Source organism: Vanessa atalanta, chromosome 10 (genome assembly GCF_905147765.1).
Source record: "Vanessa atalanta chromosome 10, ilVanAtal1.2, whole genome shotgun sequence".
Classification (NCBI taxonomy): domain Eukaryota; kingdom Metazoa; phylum Arthropoda; class Insecta; order Lepidoptera; family Nymphalidae; genus Vanessa; species Vanessa atalanta.
In genome coordinates this window covers 3,600,322-3,623,641 of record NC_061880.1, presented here as the reverse complement: position 1 = coordinate 3,623,641, position 23,320 = coordinate 3,600,322, and the positions used below count along the sequence as shown (strand labels likewise).

Genomic DNA, 23,320 nt, shown 5'->3' with positions numbered 1-23,320 from the left:
TTAAGTGAAGTTTTTTTTAATACAGCGTCCCCATTGTTCGCTCAGTTAAAAAATAATAAGTACTTACCACAGTTTTCAAATATATTATGGCATCTGCTTACTTAGTGTTTTTCAAAAAATTAATGATGTTATACGTAATTGTTAAGAAACAGGTTTTCGGTTGTGAGTTTTTTCTACAATTTTTGCGCGTATATATAAAAGTGTTTGTGAACATCAAGATTATTCAATTTAGATACAAGAACAGAAAATGTTCTCACTACGATACATTCTGTTTGCGTGTTTATCGCTGATTTTTTCCGAGGCATATGGTAAGACATCATTTTAGTACATTTTTATTCTAGAAATTTTATTATTGATAACTAAAAGTAAATTATATTCAACATTTATTTCCAAAAATATGATAGAAAGGATCAACGCAATTGAAATATTTTGTTTTAAAACCGAACTAATTAATAATAATAAATAACTATGAGAAATAAATATTTATATAATGATTATAATAAACGTTGGAAAGATTAATTATTATCTGTGGCGATGCAGTCAGGAAGAGGAGACTGGCGCAATTACAATTTGTATCGCTAGGATCAATACTAGTTTCATTATTGCGTTTCTTATATAAAATATTACAACGCATAAATACTATACGTAAATATTTATACCCAGTTTTTTTTAATTCTTTATAGATTATCAAAAATTATAAAACATGTAATGGAATATATATATAAAAATATAAATAAAATTTTAAGTGTGTATAAATTATTAGTTTAAAAATTCAGAATTATATACATATATATTTTTTGTTTCAGTTATAAATTATACGCCATGCAGCATTAAGGATAAAGATTGTGTGATAGATTTATTTCAAAAAGTCCTCCATGATCTCGGAGAAAATGGAATCGCAGAAATAAATTTACCCGCTTTGGATCCGATGAAATTAGCCAATATATCGATAAAAGTTTTGGATGAAATTGTTATACTTATAAAAGAGGGAGTCGTCAAGGGCTTCAAAAATTGTAAGATCAATAGTTTCGAGTGAGTTAATTTTGTTACTATTGAAATAATTTATTATTTTTTTCTTACATTGATATGCACTGTATCGTATGCTTAAGTATTCTCAGTTTCGTAACACATCTCATCTCGTAATCGGTTAATAAAAACATCCTTGTGGCTAAATCGTCATACAACTCGCTGTGGCACAGCGTGAAGGACAAGGCTTATTAACCTTAAGATTAAGATACGGAACAACCAAGAAAACTTCACTTTATTGGGAAAAAGATCTTAAATAGAATTTTAAATTAAAAGTCACGTGATTATTACTACAAGTCTATTTAAAATATTTGGCAAATAATTCTAAATCTATTGAAACAAACGATCGTACCTCTTAAGTGATATTAAAGGTCATGAAATCAAAGTGACTTGTAGAATAAATTTATAACGTTTCTTTAAGATGTTAACTTGTGTTGTGTTTTTTTAAATCTAATTGATTTTCATGATTAACTTTTAAGTATTGTGTTGTTTCGAGTATTTATTACAAAAGGTTAAGAAGTATATAAAATATAGAAAACTATATTCAAGTAATTATAAAATATAATCAATATTCTTCTGTCGTGTTTGAGTAAACAATTATTTTTTGCGCACCTCTTTGTCATCATCGGCAAACGCTTACTGCTTCATATGATTAAATTAAAAATAACAACACGCAATTTTCGGTGTAAAGTCTGTGTATAATATTAAACATTTTTAAAATTATGTATAATAATTTTAGCATCGACTTAGAAAAACAATTGGCAATCCCAGAAATCGCTTGTGAAGTTTTGACGATCAAAGGTCAATTTTTAATCGAAGGTTCGAGTCCACTACTACAGAGTTTATTTGGAACCACTTCAATAAAAGGAGAAGGAAAAACAAAAATAAAACTGGGTATGTTTTTGTTTATATTTTTAACAAATGTAATAAATCTTGTTTAGTATCATAATAATCTTATTTTAAACACAATAGAATTATCCATCTATAATTCCAAAATGACAGCCTTTTTAAGGTAATATTGCAATTTGCAACTACAAGTAACCAATAATACGTTTATTTTCATATTTTTCGTGTTTGTTTGGCCGAATTAATCTTCATAAGTGTCGAATAAAAAGATTAGATAACAGGGGAGTATTCTAAATTATCGTCTTTATTTATGTAAAATTAACATATTCTACAATCGAAAAATAAATAATGACATACAAAATAAATAATGACATACAAAACCTATCACAATAGCCAAGCATAGACGATTACAAGTTATTTTTAATTTTAAAACGCCGTGAGGACAAATAAAAGACGGGGTTAAGAGCAAATTTTATATTATATTATGACATATGTAAATATTTGTAATACAAATATGCTCTAAAACTATGTAATAGAATTGCGTTCGGCGTGTTTTTTAAAACTGCAAGTAAAAGTATATGGCCGACATTTTTGGATACATTTAATTTTAAGATATTCCCGCGGATTCATCTGTGCAACCTCGACTTCATAGCACTGTAGTGATGTTATTGATAAAACAATTCGCAATATTCATCAATATTCACGTGCTTCTCTGTTCTTTTTGTGTTCGTAGAATGTAATCATCGTGAGGAAACTAACGTATTCGTATGTCGAATAAAAGTCTTCCATAATTATGTATATACCTATATCATGAAAATCATGTTGATAGAGACAACATTTTATTAAAACAATTTTGATTGAAGATAGATAATGGTTTCAGAATTTTAATTTAAATCAATTATTATATTTATATATTATTTTATGTATGTCATAAAATGTCTGCTTTCGTAATGTTGTTCTAATCTTACACATTCTTCTGTGACTTTTTTAACGTGTGATAAATTGTACTGTCGTGCTGAAGACCACTTATTATATAATTTAGCTTGCCCAATATATTTATTTGTAGGTAAAATAAAAATAATGCTAACTTTATCCGTTCTATAATATCCTGCGTTTCATTATTTAATTTATAAAAACAGAAAAGTATAAATATTGCACAGAAACATGATTGTTATAAGGTATGTAATATAATTTATTTTACAGACAAAGTAACCATGAAGCTTGAAATACCGGCAACCGTAATCAAAAAGGAAGATGGTAAAACATATTTCAAAGTTTTGAGTAATAAGCCCAAGTATACTTACGATATAAAGAAGCTCACATTCGATGCCAAAAATCTTGTTATTGGAAAAAATGATCTCAGTAAGTAACGTCACCTTATGACGCTTAGAAGTAATTTGGAATCACAATTTTGAAATGTATTTTAATATAATTGTTCACTAACCTTTTGAGATTACTTCTAACTAATTATATATAAATATATATGTATTGCTTAGGTTAATTAGAACATAATTATTTGGTCTCAAACTATTTTATAAAACAAACTTTGAGCACATTTGGCAATGTAAAAACTTTCGAACTTTAGTAAACAGGCTAGGCTGTTAACACAATGGCAAATAACTCCAAGCCTACGACATATTGATGATTTGAAAAGATCTTAAACCATATTTATTTACCTATTTTCATCGCTATGATTCTAGAATTTGGTTCCGATTGTAATATTATTCTCATATGTTGAAGTTTGAAATTAATGAGCTGTAATCAACTTGATCGCTAAACTCGCAAATCAATCGAAGCCTGTATTTAATATGTATATCCTTATAAAAATCTCTGGCGACCTCTATGAAGGTCGATCTTTCGATCGGTCCAGTGACGTAGTACAAATTTCACACCCAAGACACAGCTTCAAGAAAAAAGTAAAATCAAATAAGTAGTAATAACAAATCCTTATATTTTCCAGTTTTTGAACAGAAATCAAAAAACCTTTATACATTTTTCTATTAAGATGTTTATTAAAAAAGTATTACATTTATGTGATTCTATCTTTCCACATAACTCAACAGCTTGGTGTTATACAACATTTAATGATTACTTATAAATATGTTAATTAAAGTAATTTATAGACTTACAAAACAATCGGAATTGTATGTACTGTATTGGTCTTTTGCTTTTATTTTTATGATACTCAGATGTCACTTTTATTTTGACAGGTCAAATCGTGACGACATATGTAAACGAAAACTGGAAAACCCTGTTAAATACATATGGAAAAGAAATCGTGAACAAGGCGATTGTTATTCTATTTGAAAACATTAATAAATTCTACGATAATATCAGCGCTGAACAATTAATCAAGGAAGATCTGACGCCTTACATCAAAAACTAAGATGTTTAGAACTTACTGCCTACTATAAAAAGAATGTACTGAATATTGTTATTACATAAAAGATCATATTAAAAATGCCTTAAAACTTTTTATTTATTAATTCAAATGTTCTTAAAATCTTTACACGTAATCGTTATAGTCGTAACCTTGCCCTTACTCCATAAATAGTTAATTCCTCAAGTCCTCAAGGGAAACTGAGGCTTAAGATGCATTTTAAAAGTAAACGCTATTGGATTTATTAACTTTTTTAAGCCAAAATTTAATATAAAAAACTTTTTTTTAATAAAAATGAAGAGGAACGTTTTGAAAAAGATAATTTCTTTGATTAAAATGATACAATGTTAATACTAATTTAAAATAAAACAACTCACATCACATTAACTTCCACTGTATATTACTTATCACTTTAACAGCAAATATCCGCACCTCGTTCTCAATTCCACTCCCCGGTTCAAAATCCACCGCTTCTCCGTGCCAGACAGTAGTACCAGCTCGTCTCACCACGCCACGAGACGGAAGTGACGAGAGTGCCACAACACGGTGTCGATAACCGAATCAATAATCATATTAATAAATGTTATTTCAATTAAAAAAAAAACGTATTTAAAAATCAAAGCAGTACTAAATATTATTATTTCAATTAAAATTATATAAGTATATTTAAAAAATCATGACAAATTGAAGTGCATAAGTATGTAACGAATTAATACTATATCTCGTACTACCGTGAATATAAGTATGTTTTTCCTGTTAACCTATCACCTATCACACCGCAACTTACTGTATTCAAAATAGTCCGTCCGAGGACATATTCAAATTTAATTTAAATTTGCTGAGTCGTTTTTGAAAGTTCATATACATACCTACATACAACATACGTATACACATGCATTCATACATACATACAATTATACATACATACTTACTTTTTTATTTAGATATATTTATTATCCAAAATTAAATTTAAAATAAAATATTTATATTCAAAAATATATTTAAAAGATAAACCTGGTTTTATTTGAACTTAATAGTCAATTCAACTTACGAACTATGATGCTCTTAAAGAACACAGTTATTACAGAAAAACAAAATTATTTGGAACTTAACTAACTAGAGGAAATGAGGACCCAAACCGATATTTAGATATTAGAAATATAAACTTAAAATTATATAGTAACTAAGATTGGCAAGGAATAGACACAACAGTGTGCTCTGTTCCTTTACTCTCATAGTCCGTTGGAATAGTCAAATCGGCTGGTAAGAGTTCAGGTACATGCAGCTTAAAGTGTTGTCCTAGGTACGGAAATTTTAATACTACCAAATTTTAGTGAGAATTTATTAACAGAAAAATCCAATAAATTCAATGACCTTACCCAAGAATAGAAACCAGACGGCACGGTAGCATGCGAAAGCGATCATGCACGGTAGCGTGGCGCCTGCCGAAATGACGGAGAGATTACCGCTGGATTTTTAGTGGGTATTCCGGTGTATGAGGGCGTACTAGATGTCTTGGGCACTGGTGAGTTCCACATACCACCCACTCCACGTGGTAGATAAGATACGCCTTATACGATTTTCCAGCGAGAAAAAGTGAGAAAGAAAAGGATTAGAAACCACCACCTAGAAATCTCGAGTCTTATTTGCTAACCACTAAATCAAGATCAAGATACTCATCCTTTGGATTATACGTATTACCGTATTATTAAAGTGCGGTAGGTCAGTAATTTTACATAATAAGCCTATAAAAAATAAAAAAAACGTGAGTCTTCAGTGAGATGTACAATTTGCATAGTACGACGTTATCCGCGTAATTAAAATTTATAATAGTAACGGTGAACAAAATTTATTCTTAATTTCGTTTATAGAAAACGGCTCTCAGATACATACAATATATTTTATCTAAATCAAGACAATTTTTTCAGTATTTATTATTTACTTCTCAAATTGTAATCTCTGATACATCAGAAGTCTAAGATTTATAGGCGCAAATTTAACGGAGTTTATAATAGAATTCTATTTATCTGAGTTAGTTTCTAAAACCAATATTTAGTTGATATAGCGAAAGAAAAACAAATCTAAAGACCAACATCTAGTCGTTCAATATCTTCATTAATTTTATTATAAGGTTTCATCTCCTGGATTAAAGGATATATTCTGTACTGTACTGTGCTGAAATCAGCGTAAGTATTATTTTTTCTATGTTCAAAAACGTTTTGCTACATCAGCCTCTTCTTTGAGCCTCCTGACCGATATTGCTAATGGCCGGATTTTTATTAGAGACTCGCTGACTATACTGAAGATATAATGCACAAATACATATATTCATAGTGTGTATGTATTATACATATCTATATATAATACATGCACACTATAGTGTAAACCTTCCTCTTGAATCAATCTATCTATTAAAAAAAAGACAAGACAAAGGACAGACAGCAGTAAGCTTTGTTTTATACTATCTAATGAAACGACAGACACGTATGTAACCAAAGATACGTACAATATGGCCGAGGTAACATTAATAAAGCTAAAACAAAGATTGCATCAAGCCCAAATAAATTTAATTTGAAAATGTTATATTTAAATCCAGTTAATTGATAATGAGATAGTGAAAATACAAAAACATTTGAACTTGCAGGTACCAGTAAATATTACTTTAACTTTACGTAACGGCTTATTACTACAGTAATATTGTTTTTTTAATTTCAACCAATTAATAAATTAAAATACAAATTAATCTGGCTATCATAACTATTATATGATATTTAATATATCTAAATAAATATTAACATTACCCATAGAGAATATAATGTTGTTAGTTTCATTGTATGACATATATTTTGAAATATTATTTTATATGATATATTGCAAATTTCAGGCATTCACAATTGCATACAAAAATTTGAAACTTGAAAATTTTCACTTAAATGTACAAATGTACATGTATGTATATTGTTTGCTTTACGATTACAAAGACGGTTTTGTTTAGTATTAGTATCTGTTTATTTCATAATATTTTTTTTTATACAAGTACATTTATAAAGACTTTAGTATAATATAATTACATGCTTATTAAGGTGTGTCATGGAATATACATAACGATATAAGTACGTAATTATTGCATGTAATAAACGGGAACGTACAATAATTGTCGGTGGCCTTTGACCATTTACGTATGACATTTAGATCTAAAAAAACGATTAGTTATAATATAACGAACCCACACTCATAGTACATAATACTCATGAAACGTGATCTCCAGATTAATTATATTTTTATCTACTATGATTAAAACCTACACGCCTCGGCTACACGTGCAATGGATAATTGGTTCATCACGGTTTCACCAAAGTTTTAGAAGACTTGATTATGATTTCGATTTTGGCAAGAATGCGTCACAATATTGAGGAAATGTATTTCTTTTTTTCATTTTCAGACGATATCGTCATCATAGCTTTTTTGCCGGAAAGCCTAGCTGATAATTCTAAATGAATAGGCCTCCGAATAAACCTGAACAAAACAAAGATCACGTTTAACAAACACGCAATACATGAGCCGATTATTATCAACAATGTATCTCCCTTTGTTGTTCAAGAATATGTTTATCTAGGCAAACATAATAAAGATAGACAAAAACGGCTTTGAGAAGAAGAATCACCGGAGAACTTGCTGGGCGGCGTCATTCTAGTGTTATTAATCGAAGCCTTTTTTAATAATGATATATTGGGCCGAAAAATGGAAAACTACACTTTCCACTCTAAAATCCCGATACATTTATTTAAGCTATAACTCTTTGACTATATCACCAAGTTCTATTTAAGTATTAAATTGTAAAACTTTCTTGTAAATTCCGTGATTGATAGACAGACGTACGCGAGATTGATTATCTTTCATTGTATGTACGAAACCTGTGGTTTATATGTACTAAAAACTTCTGGTAAGAGGGTAAGCCAGCAGTTATTAAATAAATAATGTTTTAATTTGCACTAGCCGCATTTAATTTATGGTAATTTATTTAGGGAGTCAGTACAACATATTCAAGATTCACTTGATACTTAGGCTTCTTAACGAATATTTTTAGTAAAACAAGTAATGTAAATGTCGATTGATTTTTGTTCAGGATTACTTTCGGATTCATATTTTTGATAAGTATGCAAAATGTTACGAACAGTAATCATAAAAAAACCAACCAACAGTTGCATTGAGGGGCATGCTCCTTTTGGAGGAGTTTCTTGTACTATGGGGTCACATTTCGATGATCGATCGAACGGAACTTGTTTTCATCGACAAGGTTCGCCATAATTAACCTTATATGGCGAAAATGTAATTGTAATGCAAGATCATGGTCCCCACGCCGCTGCACAAGTTCGACAATATTGCGAAGAGGTTGGGATACGTACCATGAATTGGCCAGCACGCAACCCGGACCTTAATCCCATTGAGCATGCTTGGGACAGTTTAAAGAAAGCTGTGTATGCGAGAAATCCTGTGTCTATAGTGGGAGCACTAAGTACAGCAATTTCGTAAGAATGGAGCAATATTTCCCAAAACCGTTTATTAACGCTAATCAGATCGATGCAGAACCGATTAGAATCTGTAATAACAACAGAAATGAATAAATTGCCCCGTTCTTTTTTTGAAGTCCCTTAATAAAATGAGATGCATGTATGAATTAGCCCTGACTTAATTATGAATTAATGAGTAATAAGCCATAATTTTGTAATAATTAAATTTATCAAGTCATTTTTACATTTAAAATGTATTAATTAACATAAACAAAAACTTAATACAAGTAATAAAAAATTAATTTATTTTAAATTTGGATTTTAATTTAACAGTAGGTATGTATGTACATCTGCATACGTGAAAAATAATTGCTTCGTTTATTAAACAGTTGAATTCTTAGAGATTCTTCTTACAGTGATGAGTTCCATTAAAGTTACCATTCGTAAAAGTTAATCCTCATGACCAAATTACAAGTGTTTTTTTTATTACTTATACGGTCTAGTGGTGAAGTATATTGATCTTAGCTGGGTTTTGTAGATCACGAATTTGAAAATTGAGCTTCACAAATGCTTGATGCTTTGCATAAGAGGCCTTAACCTTACAGTAGGGAACTGTAACTGAATAAATTCTTGTCAATAAAAATCTTTTAGGTTTGCTTACAAGACGTAAATGAGAAAAAAAAATGTAGTAATGACAATAGAATATATAAAGATGTAGAAATTACTATTCCGATGTGTTCTAAACTAAAAGATTAATAATAAAAATACAGCTACAAATGTAAATAAAATTAATTTTATGTAAAAAAATACGGTTTCATCGCTGAGAAAGATCTCTTCCGTGAAGATTTCAAAATATTATAACATAAAGTGTACTTTATTGTGAATGAATGTTTAAACTCAAATACAAGATTCAGTTACTTGTTATATTTTTATCTTTTGCCGTTCACTGCTGGACATCTCCCCAATAGAACGCTATCCATTCCGATCTTGGGCAGCTCGCAGTCATCTTGTCCAAACCTGCCAACTTTTTTAAATCGTCGATCCCCCTCACCACAGGGCGTCCTACTCTATTTAATTTTTATTTTACTATTTTGTCTCAAAAGTAATTTTTATGGAAGTTAAAGATGCGGAAATTTATTAGTATGTGTGATATAATACTGGCTATATAACAAAGATTATACACAAATCTTAAGGAAAAAAAAAAACAAAAGTTTGCAATTATAAATTCAGGGATACAATAATAATTAAACCAGTTTTATGTATTGTTTTTATTCATTTTTTATAGAACAATTGAAGATATAAATGTAAACGTTAGTTATTTTAACTAATTATTGTATTTGTACTCGTCTTAATGAGAAGCGTAACAATGTTTTCGAAATGGGCTATACTGGTTACCTGTGTCATTATAAGCGCTTGCGATTCATTTTCTGGTAAGTTTTATAGAATATATAAAAATTTACTGACTTTGACGCTTTATTTTCTGAAAAATATGCTACTTCTTCTTAATAGTAATTATATTATTAATAATTGAGAAACGAATATTTTAATTTTAAAGGAATATTATTTTGGTTAGTTAAATACATTTCTGGATAATTTTTATATAATATTAATGAATGTTGAATAAATGTTATGTGATTATGTCACATTTTCTATATTTCTTTCATAATTTTAATTACTTTATCAATTCCATAAGTTTTTTTTATGGAATAATAATTTATTTTATTATTAATATTATAAATTTATAAAAAGAGATTATTCTTGAAGAGATAACTTTTAACACCAAAAAGTAAATAGAAATAATAACATAACATATACTCGCATAACTGTTTACTTGGTGGGTTTTGTGCAAGTACGTCTGGGTAGGTACCACCATCTCATCAGATATTCTACCGCCAAACGGCAGTTCTTAAGTTAATGTTATGTTCCTTGTGCCTGTAGTTACACTAGCTCACTCACCGTTTAAACCGGAACATAACAATACTATGTATTGCTGCTTGGCGGTAGAATATGTGATGAGTTTGTGGTACCTACATAGATGGGCTTGCACAAAGCCCTATATCCAAATTAATTTAATAAGAATTATAATATTCATCGAATTTTTCATTCATTTTAGTAAAGAATGTACAGAAATGTACTATCAAGGATGAAAAATGCTTTATTGAAAGTGTATCTAAAGTCTTAAAGGATATTAGCGAAACTGGAGTTGAGGAAATCAATGTACCCGCCCTCGATCCCATGCATCTGAAAAATATATCAGTTCCAATATTGGGCTTATTAAATTTGTTATTGGAAGAGGGGCAGTTGAAAGGAGTCAAAGACTGCGAGATTAACAAGTATCAGTAAGTGTGCACAGAAATTATACTAATATCATAAAGATTAAAAAAAAAAATCTGATACAATTACCGATTCGATTGATGTGGACCGTATATATTTGGAATGGGTTTGGTTTTATAATTCTTACTCTACTTTTCTAATTCAAGAATATCTTCTAGATCTTGATTAGATACGGGTGGTCTTACATTTTGGTTTGTTTTATTTATGTTATATGTTGGCGGTCGAGCATATGGGCCACTTGATGGTAATTGGTCACCACCGCCCATAGACAATGGCGCTGTAAGAATTATTAACCATTCCTTACATCGCCAATGTGCCATCAACCTTGGGAACTAAGATGTTATGTCCCTTTTGACTGTAGTTACACTGGCTCACTCATCCTTCAAACTGAAACACAACAATTATACTGAGTACTGTTGTTTGGCGGTAGAATATCTGATGAGTGGATGGTACCTACCCAGACGGGCTTGCATAAAGCTATACCACCAAGTAAACTTTTGTAACTGACGGATAAATTGTACCAATACATACGTTGAACGACAAAATTATGGTACTATTTACCCATAATACCCGTATTTAAACCTACATTTGACAGCTATATAACCTTCAAATTGAAGACTACGCAAAAACAATGTACATAGTTGCTTAATTTGCCACTAAAATTTCATGAGTTCCAACTTCACAATTGGCACAAAAAATTAGATCAAATCTTACAAAAAAATATGATATTTTTTTGTAATATACGTTATCTGCTTAATAAGTTAAGCATAGCATGGATAAATATGTAGATTATTAAAATAATATCTTTGTGATGACTATTAATTTATTCTATTCATGCAAAATCACTTTTCACTGAATTTAAAAAGAAGGAGTAACCTCCTCCTCAATTCGGCTGAATTTATTTTTTAGGTTTGATACATATTGGCAAATTTATTTCTTGTCAAGAATAATACTTGTGATTATGTTAAAAATATTCTTTTATTTTCAGAAATGACTTTGTAAAAGGTGAAGCAAATTTGGAAATAACATGTGATCTTGTACTTAAGGGAAAGTTCAAGGTGTCAGACCCGACCCCATTCCTCCAGAACTTGCTTGGAAGTGATCCGATTACTATTGATGGGAATGTAAAAATAATACTAGGTTAGTGATAATGATAGCTGGTTTATTTATTAATCATAATGATAAAAAAATTATTAATCATTTGAATAAACATATTTCATAAAATGGAGACGAGATGGTCCTGAGGATGGAACAAGTGAATGTTAATATTTGATTGCACGTTTAAACCCAGGCATGGTTCTTATATACTTGACATTGTGTTGTATGTTCTTAAAAATACAAGTATAAAAGTCGTTTTTGGAATTGTGACGTTCATACATTAGAACTAGGAGCAAGCTAGTCACGAACGTTTTCTGACAATGCAGGGTTAATCATTATTTTGTTGGGCAACGTATACGCTTCTTCAACAGCATCCCCGAAGATGGTCAAAATTATTCAATGTATGAGCGTTTGTGTATTATTGGATGTCTTCTTAGATGATGATACACCTAAGGAATTCATTAACCGTCTCTAATCTCCGTTTCAAATAGAAATATGAAAATGAGAAATATGATTACATTGAAAATACGATTTTGAAAAAAATATATAAAAAAGAACGATCCCCTGAGTTTCTTTCATCGGTTTTTCTCGAGTCTGAGGTATTGCTTTCCGAAGTTTTTTTTTTTACTTGATCATCAACAACTGTTTGTGATGTTGAGTTTGACTTAATATATAATAATATATATAAATAATATATAAATATAAATATAAATATTGGACAACATCACATACATTACTCTGATCCCAATGTAAGTAGCTAAAGCACTTGTGTTATGGATATCAGAAGTAACGACGGTACCACAAACATCCAGACCCAAGACAACATAGAAAGCTAATGAACTTTTTCTACATCGACTCGGCCGGGAATCGAACCCGGGACCTCGGAGTAGGCGTACCCATGAAAACCGGTGTACACACTACTCGACCACGGAGGTCGACGAACTTAGTTTCACCATAACACGAAATAACGGCCTGCAACTACAATGTCTATTATAATTCTAGCTATCACTATCAGGATCAAAACGACACACAGATGTGTAACCAATTTAATCCATGTTAAAATAGTCATAATAAAGTTGTGTAATGTTTCAGAAAAACTCCGTATGAATATGCAATTTTTGTACGACTTGATCAAGAAGGACGATGGAGATATATATTTTAAATGTCATAAGGACGACTTCAATTACAAATATGATGTTGGTAACGCTAAATTGGTAGTTCACAAAATACTTTTGGGAGGCCAAGATAGTAGTAAGTATTATATGAATTATGTTCCTTTATTTCGCCTTTATTTCAATATTATACTCCTGCAAAATTTGATTTAATTATGTGTTTATAAGTTTTTCTTTTGTCTCAAATTTAACAAAAACTGCGGTAATGTTTTTTTCTTGGTTAATGTATAAAGCCTTGAAATACCTTAAACGCGTTTGGTTCAAAATAATAGTCGAAACACTGAATTATTCTTAGTCGTACTTCCGGTAGCTACTAAAACATTTTATGATGGCTTATCATTTTAAACATTATTTCTGTTTTATGGTACCAAAAAATGCTACATGTTTAATTCACTTCATATGTAAGCGAATATATACAATTTATATTGTGTAGAAAATTATGCATATTTACATGTGTGATAATATTGATTTGACCTAAATATGTATATATCAATATAATAAAGCCTTGAAACACAATTTTCTACTACTTATAGACCATTAAAATTGGTATAATAATGTGCACACTTTGCAAAAAAAAAAACACATGACAATGTAATAATTAAAATACAGTCTCGGTTTAAGCCTCATAAAAAAATATGTTACCACAGTAATTGCTGCCAGGTATACAAGGAAAACATCTCACTAGCAGAGATCTTTACATTTGATATACGAAGGTTGGGTTAAAAATATTGCGGTGCAACAAATTTGCAACTTGTAATTTTTTATAGTAAAATGAATCTAAATTGTAAATTATTATTATAAGTGTGTGTGTGTGTCCGCGTAAAACGGAAACAAAGATAAAGGCAACATTTTATTCAAATATGGAAACGAGTTTCTATATGACTTTAAATGCGATTTAGGGAATTACTTTGTAATATTCTTTTAAATATGCCTTTGACGTCTCAACTTTTGATTGTTAATCATTTCGATTAGACATAAACCAATTTTTTGATTATAGCCATTCTGTAATCAAAGTTAACCATTTTGTATTGAAAGCGGTAATGAAATTAATTCGACAACCGCACCTGAACACAAACACCACAAGTAACCACATAATAATAGTGTATTAAAATGAATCATTAATTAATAAATTATCAAGAACAATTTTGAAACATTCCAGCGTGAAACTTTTCAAATGATATGTTAAATAGTCACCCCATAATAAAAGATGCTAAACGACTTTTCACCCCTTAAAAGCCCAGCATTTTTTTAAATGTTCACAAAATGAACGTTCGTTCCAAAAATAAAAATACTAAGTTCTAAAAGCAGATTAAAATCCCGGAGCTTGATATTAAATAAATTTGATAATAACTAGCATTCACAATCGTTGAGTTTATTAAATTCGGCAGCCGGGTGTAATTTTTTATTGTGTTTAGACGCGTTGTACGAATAATATTAACATTGTTCTTATTTTTTATTTTATTTATTATTTTTTTATTGTTTAGCATATGTATTTCATCGTAGATTTGACTTTTGATCAGCGAAGATTAACGACGGGCTAAAGAAGGACGTGAAATGCTGAGTGTTTAGTGTTTTTAAAAACATTTATAAGTAAAGCCGTTAAATATTAGTAATTAAATGTCTACTGTTAGGCGAGTGGCTATTTTATAAATAACACTCCGAAACCCGAGACCCCAAAACGAATTGAAATCCAGAGAAAAATATCTTCACTCTCGTGTATCAGAAACCACGTGAAGCCATTGGTCCGGCGCCTGATTTGTCTCTTGTCTTATATTTTGTGTTAAAAATAAACGATTTTCTACTAACATTGATCTCTTGAAGAAAAAATAATTAAATTGTAGTTGTGAATTTCAAACGGTTTAATTAATAAATATTGTTCAATATTATTTAATTTGAGAAAAATATTATTATCATTGTTTAAATTTATTCTAATTATTCGAAGCATCCAAATTTTATTATTCTAAATAATTTAATTAGAATTTATAATTAATTATAATGTAATTATAATAAAATATGTTTTTTGTTTTTCTTTTAAGGTGAACTCGTCATGAACATTTTCAATCAAAATGGGAAGTTCATTATGGAGACATTCGGAAAAAGTATTTTCGACGTGGGTATGCCGATTTTTTATGATATACTACATCGTTTTATCGATTCAATACCAGTAAAATACTATTTTAGCGATGACTTTACATCATACGTGAAAAATGTGTAATCAAAAAAAATGATATGATTGCACAGTTTTTGGTTTTTAAAACTAAATATAATGCACACCGGCTCCATGACAATTTTAAATTTAATATATCTTGTCTCTAGTTTTCTATTGTAATATATTATATAAATCAGACAAGTTTCTTTTTTTTATTTGAACCCAATACTAATAATAAATACCCAAGAACTAATACTGTTTCGTGTAACATTTTCGCTAGATACCAAGTTTATGGTTTTTAATCTATAATACCGACGCTTTAAGAAATTATAGCCATTTGCTACATAACCAATGTACGATCAACCTTGGGAAGTAAAAAGTTATATCACACGTATCTCTAATTATACTTGCTCACTAACTTTTAAGAGCGAAACACAACAAAACTTAGTAGTGCTGTTTTTATTGGGAATGGTTATAAACTATACACTTAGTGAGTGGACTTAAATATTTAATTGAACTTTACTGATTGTTAAAAGAACTACTGAGTTTCTCGCCGGTTCTTTTACGGTTGAATCTAATTTCCGAATCGGTAGCATTATATTTAATTAAAATCTGTAAAATGGCAATTCAAAAGAAATATATCTTGAATAAAGAATAGACAAAAATCTGGCATGCGGTATAAGTCTGCCAAATCCTATTTTATTCAAAAAAGCCTGTGCAGTCCACGCAGGCCTTGAATAGTTCGATAAGAGCAAGATGCAGAAAATATATATTCATGAAAATATTTGCTTATTAGTCAGTTAGCTCAAAGAAATATAGTCAAAAGGAACCCTTTCGAAGATCTTTTGAGATAAAAAACTTTATTGATAAGAATCGACAGCTTCCACGAGTAAAGAGTTATGACCTTCAGAGACTACTAAGATGTTATCTAGGCTTGTATTTTTAGCAACGTATGATGTTCTAATATAAGTTTTTAATTAATTTTTCAGTGTCAATTAATATATATTATGGTGCTTTAAGGACGCATATCAGCCTTATATTCAGTTAATTTAGGGCTATTTTAACCTAATATTATATAATTAGTATCAGCTTGGTGTATCCCGTAGTTACAAAACAAACATTCATACCCCAGATCAACGATGTATGAATTTTATTTACGACAAAGAATAACCTTTTTTAAATTTACTTGGTAAAATTTTGGCTACATACAGGGTTTTTAAGATATTATGACAACAAATCGTACGAAGGTCTTCCTATTAAATTTAATTTGTACCTATACCTAAATATATAAATAAATATATAGGTACCTATGCCTTTACCTTAAATGTACCCTTTGAAATAATAAATATAAGAATAATAAATAATGTATCTCATGGCGTTTATATTTTACAATAGATTTTTTCTCTTGACAAAGGAAACACTTGAAACACTCTTAGTTACCGTACCGAACAATGTTTTATAAATGTGAATATTTGTTCCGTAACATTATACAATTCTTAGCGCTAGAATATTGTATGTATTGAAAAATGTATCCGTGTTTACTGTTTGTTAACACTGTTCACCGTTAATAGGTACACCTATTGTAACTGTTACTCGGCGAAACGTTTTTTAATGTTACATTATATGTGTTAATTTTAAAACTATCGTTATAAAATTAAACAATATTTTTTTACACGACTTCAAAACATAAGGATCTTTATTATGGAAGTTTACATTTTCTTTTAAGCATAATTGCTATAACTAAAGTTTATAACGAGAACATTTTCACACACATTATGATTGCATCATGTGTGTGAAAATACCATACGTTGCAGAAATAACTTAATTCCAAAAACATATTAAAAAAAGTGTGTACAAAAACAATGCAAGAACGATTTTCGTATCCATGTAAAAAATGTCCTTAGGATAAAAATATATAAAGTAAAGGTCATTTTACGGAATTTTACAACTATCAACGTACAGAGACAGATTTGTCTGTTTTTGTACGTTTAAATTTTTATGAAAATATAACAAAATTTACCTATTACAAGACTATACTTAACCATTGGAGTCGATTTATTTATATTTTGTAAAAAAACATAATAAAACTCGATACTATAGTCGCAGGAAAAGTATATTGTATTCTCATATATCTACTTGTGTGAAATACTCGACACGAAAGAAAAACTGCCTCAGGCCGCGTTGAATAATTGCACTGAATTTTTACATTGTTTATTTGCACGTTTGAGAGGAATAAAAACTAAAAATAAACTACAGCATTATCACACTTGTTTATTTGTTTTTATGCGGAAAATTATAATGCAGGCCTTTATTTTGGAGATGATATTGACTTTCACATAAGGAGATACAGTAAAGTTAACTTAAAGGAACTTTTAACTTAGAAAAGGAATAGTCTCTTTTTGAGGAGAAAAATAAGACTTTATACCACCACGATGCTTTAGAAAATTAATTGCAGCTTGCCTGGGTTTTTAACCAGCAATCATCGGTTAAGATTTACATACTCGTACCACTAAGCTATTGCGGTTCATATAAGGGGAATTACAAGATATGACTAATTTATAAGCATGTGATAAAACTGCCTCCGCTACATTCGTGATTTTCCTCTGTATTCTAAAGTTATTAATATCGGTCCCCTTTTGAAATACCAATGTTATGACATTGGTTTTGTGTGCGTGTGTTTATGTACGATTAATTTTGAAAACAAATAATAATTAAATCCGGGTAACAGTTTGTGTACTACTACAAGAAACTGGCAGTATTATATATTGATAATTATGTCTATAAATTTGAAATAAATTAAGTTAGTTGTTAATATTGATATAGTTCATAAAATTATATATGAACAAAAAAAAAAGTATTTATATACGATATTATGCAATTATTTATGTTCATACGTTTCGTATTTTATAACTAAATACGCCAATAGTTGTTCTACGGGGAAAATAATTATTTTGTTTTTTATTTAATTAAAAAATATTAAACATAAAACTTTACATAGAATACGTTTAGTTTTACAAAATGAATATTTATGTAAGAAATAACAATGCAATGTCGTTCTATAAAAACGTTCTATGTATTACATAAATACAACGTTTTAAGAACTATGATATTGGATTAGAATCCAATTTTCATAACAGTGTGTAAATTAAATGCATATTAAACATAAAAATAAATACCTAACGAGTACCTACGTTGTTAATTTAATACCCATCAAAAACATAAATGTAAAAATGAGAGCCAAGTTAAATATTATGATATATACCTTGGTTGTTGACTTCAACGACAAAAGAAGTGAGATCTAAATTTATGCCAAGTTAAATAGTCCTTTCTGAAATTTATTTATAACTACATAAAATATAATTTCTTCTTATAACTTGGGATAATATATTGTTGCCTAAGGTCTGACTTGGCTAGTTCTCATATACGAATTATATTATAGCCTTCGTAAGTTCTAAGCCTTTACAAATGAATTATAAACACAAATTAAGCACGCAAATATTTAATGTTACTTGTCTAGATATGAACTCGCAATATCTGGTTAAGATTCATGTTTTCTAGTGTCTGGACCATCGCAGCTCTTAATGTACGTTAATCCTAACTAAGCAATACTGAGCTGTCCTCTATTCTTCTTAGATGTTCTGAGTTATAATTTGTTATTCTAAACACAAACTACAAGTTGTGTTTATAAACATATAAGAACTAGCCAAGTCAAACCTTAGGCAACAATATATTATCCCAAATTATAAGAAGAAATTATATTTTATGTAGTTATAAATAAATTTCAGAAAGGACTATTTAACTTGGCATAAATTTAGATCTCACTTCTTTTGTCGTTGAAGTCAACAACCAAGGTATATATCATAATATTTAACTTGGCTCTCATTTTTACATTTATGTTTTTGATGGGATATCACTACTTTTTGTATATAAATTATTAGTAGGTACTTATTGATAACAAAATTAATACCAAATGGTTTTTGTTAAGCTATTCTATTTTCCTACGTTTACGGGGTATAATTGTCTTTTTTTTTATATGTTCTTATTTTTCTTGTAGGTACCTCTGAAATGTTCGAGTGAATTGCCCATTCAGTGTCCGGATTTTTTTTACGCGTTTTCTGTTTATACTTAATTTGGCCAAGTCGGGGCGGTATAATTTGCGCAGACGGTTGTACTCTACAATAGAGCTCTCTTGTGTCTTGATTTGACTTGGACCTAAATTGATAAGATGTACTCTATCTAAGGTTTTAACTCTGGAGAGGCCAACGTAAGCCTGCTCTTTACTTAATATAGAGGAGCCTATGTCGAAAAGAGCACCGTCAAGGCGAAGGCCTTGTGATTTTTGTATAGTAGTGGAATATGCTAAGCAAATAGAGAATTGTTTCCTTTGAACATGTATGTACATTACTTAATATCTGTAACTTGGTTTTGACTTCTAGTTCGCAAATTAAATTATGTTTAAATTGAATTGTAATTTTACGTACGCTATTGCTGTTGTCGACGTCCCCAATGTACCTTCTCTATTTTTCCATTGGATTCATTCACCAGTCCTTTGCTGACATCAGCATGCTTGCGATACTGTTCTTCCAAGCAATAAGGATCCCCGTTTGTAGCGCTAGAGTACAAACTTAAATCATTCCAGTTACGATATACATACTCTACTACAGTCTCACGAAACCTATTTTAATGTTGTATACTAGTATACTCAAACAAAAAATATGCAGTCGAATAGACTAGGCAGCTTCCATCGGAAGGCATTGAAATAATTCTTATGAGCGTGGTTGCCACTCGCTCAGACACGTCCGCGTTAAGGTTTAATCGCAACGCTCCTATCCCGCTGCTCCGGCGTCGCGTCGCGCGCCGTGTACCGAAATGCCTATTTTTTTTTTTTTAAGTATATATATAGATTTTGCACCATTGATGTGCGCTAAATGCTAGTTAATAACGTAATAAATACCAAAGTTAGCCGACTTTGGTATTTATTTATTTACTAATAAGTAATAAAACGGAAATATTTGGATTTAAAAAACTTAAGGGTGGTATTCAACTTGTTATATATTCACGTGAAGACCTTAAAATACACATTAAGACCGGCTGTCATAAGTTTTGATTGCTGGTTCTTACATCATTTTTTTTATTACAGTTATTACAGGAACTAAGTATATAAGTGTTCCTATAGACCCAATAAAATGAAAAATTATAATAAAATGATAAAAAATTACCAGTTTCAGATTTTTTCCTTTATATTGGCGTAATTATCTACCTGCATGCCAAATTTCAACTTTCTAGGTCACCTGGAAGTAGGTTATAGTTTTGATCTATAGGTCAGTCAGTGATAAAAATGACGATTTTTAGACGTTAATATCTAAATAACCATTTGAGATGCGTTTATGAAATTTGGAGCACATATGTATCTCGTGAATTTTAATATATGAGCCAAATTTGACACATTTATGTCAAATAGTTTTTGAGTTATGAGGAGGTCAAAAGTGGCTCCAAATGGTTCGTGTAATATTACACACGGTGCTGCACGCCAGTTCTGTTACTAGAACTTGGCTGACACGCTACCGCGTGTCTAGAAATCCAAATAATATTTATTTTAAATACAATATTATACGAAATTTTCAATTCTGTTATGGATTTTAAATTTAAAATCATTGTTCATATTAATTTATCATAATCTTAATAAAATACATATAAGCTATTAAAGAAGACTTTGTTAATTTGATTGACATTTGATACAGATAAATATTAAAGAAAGAAATTTCTAAAAACTAGTTCTTTTTTTAAATGTGAAACGCAATGAGGATACTAGTTAACGTCTGAAAATAATTACTTCACAGAAGCATTAATAAAATATTATTGTTTTTTATACAAAAACATGTTATTTAATTTAAATTATATTAATAGAATCATAGGTGCATTCCCCAAAAGAAAGAAATTTCTAAAAACTAGTTCTTTTTTTAAATGGGACACGCAATGAGTGTACGAGTTAACGTCTGAAAATAATTACATCACAAAAGCATTAATAAAATATGATATTTATAAATTATAATAATAGAATCATAGGTGAAATAAAATATGTAAGCAATTTATTTTATATCTACTATTATAAAGAGCAGTCTGGTCTTTGGGTTCAAGGTTCGTGATACAATAGTTATTCTGCTGTTAAATATATCAACACTGCGTTAGACAGTATAATAATTATTATAGGAAAATAATTGGGGCGTCTCATAGTAATTTGTCACAGATATTGGTTCTTTATTACATATACGCAAAACGGAAATTTCCAAAAATGTGACCGTCTCAGCGGATGTTGTGAACATTGAAATCGATGATTTATAAAGCATGTCTCGTTAAAGACAATTAATTAATAATAAAGGAGTAAATAAATGAAAAAAAATAATTTTCCTCACTATAATCATTATTACTTATATTTTTCTTATTATTATAATAATATTGTATATTTTAACAGCGAAGTTTATAGTAAATCTGTAATACTCCGGAAGAGAGATGACGACGGCAACGAAGACAGGTACAATATCTCGGAAATCACGTAAAGCCATTAGCGTATATCGCTTTAACCCTCTTATATGTTTCAATTGTCAATGAAATACTTATTTTAGACTACTTTCTATCTTGGCTGCTTATCTTTTCTCGAAAGGTAATTTAAAAAAAAACTTTCAAAATTTATCTGCTGACGGTACAATTCTATTATGAACTATGCTTGCGACGTCCTGAGTCACGGACAATTAGCTAGGGCCTTTTAATTACGAATTATATTATGATGCCTTGCCTTAAAGGGCGCTCAAATAATTAGGCAGGGAGATGAATCATCGGCCACAAAGGGTGTAATGGAGTGAGAAGGCAGTCTGGAATTAAATTGGTGACGCAGATGAATTTGCCTGAATTAGAGACGATCGTAATACATAAGCTGAATAAAAGCATAATTAAATAACTTTTCCTATTAATAAAGTTAAATTTTATGTCAAAAAAATCCTTGATAAATAACACTTCTTACTGTATATAAGGATCGTTTATTTGGAATACAAAATTGCATGGAGCTTGTATCTATTCTTTGGTATTGAGTATTCAACAACTGAAAACCCAACCACATTTTATTGACCCGAACTGGAGTTTGAATCAAGAATCTGGGAATCATTCGCCGTATACCAAACGACTAGACTCACGATTTGATTTAGATCTAGATCATATTTGAAATTGTAATAATATTATATGATTAATCTCAATATATATTAATAATGTAATAATATCATTCAGAAATTACAAGCCACAAGTACCAAATATAGAATGTATACCTTAACTTCACTCTTATTGTGGAAAAATAAATATAAGGTCTCATGAAACGACGCAAATACATCTATTATTCATCATTATACATAATATTATATACATTACATAAGTGTTTGAAGTCGACAATATGATTTAAGTGCGGTCAAAGGTCGATGCATTCGTAAATAACTGGCTACAGTGTTCTCGGGGTTAATTACGATTCGTTTCAAGGTTAGGTTTTACGTAGGTGCGGACACTAATCATGATTATAATGTCACAGCTTATCGAGATTTTCTATAACGAGTATTATGGGACTTGTATTTACTTGAAAAGTACAGGCAGGCTGGCAAATGAGATATATGTAAGTGCCTCTAGCATAGACATTGTTGCTGTATGATCATATATTAACAATTTTTGATGTCGTCTTAACCAATTTCGGTCGGAGACAAGTCAACGGCCGGCAATGCACCTGCAAGCCCCCGGTTTTGTAGAATTCCAGGGGCGTTGATTGTCA

The 23,320-nt window shown here is 29.8% G+C and overlaps 2 protein-coding genes across 2 annotated transcripts; both read left to right on the top strand.

Annotated features, from left to right (window-relative positions):
* The first annotated feature begins 221 nt into the window (after positions 1–221).
* LOC125066830 (circadian clock-controlled protein daywake-like) lies at positions 222–4,336 on the top strand. Its single transcript, XM_047675112.1, has 5 exons — positions 222–308; positions 807–1,032; positions 1,766–1,920; positions 3,076–3,234; positions 4,083–4,336. The coding sequence occupies exons 1-5, from the start codon at positions 248–250 to the stop codon at positions 4,256–4,258; spliced, it is 777 nt and encodes a 258-aa protein (XP_047531068.1). The 5' UTR covers positions 222–247; the 3' UTR covers positions 4,259–4,336.
* A 5,768-nt stretch (positions 4,337–10,104) lies between these two features.
* LOC125066829 lies at positions 10,105–15,589 on the top strand. The gene is made up of 5 exons (XM_047675111.1): positions 10,105–10,193; positions 10,877–11,102; positions 12,086–12,237; positions 13,288–13,446; positions 15,404–15,589. Exons 1-5 carry the CDS (start codon positions 10,115–10,117, stop codon positions 15,580–15,582), a joined length of 795 nt encoding a protein of 264 aa, XP_047531067.1. The 5' UTR covers positions 10,105–10,114; the 3' UTR covers positions 15,583–15,589.
* The last annotated feature ends 7,731 nt before the right edge of the window (positions 15,590–23,320 follow it).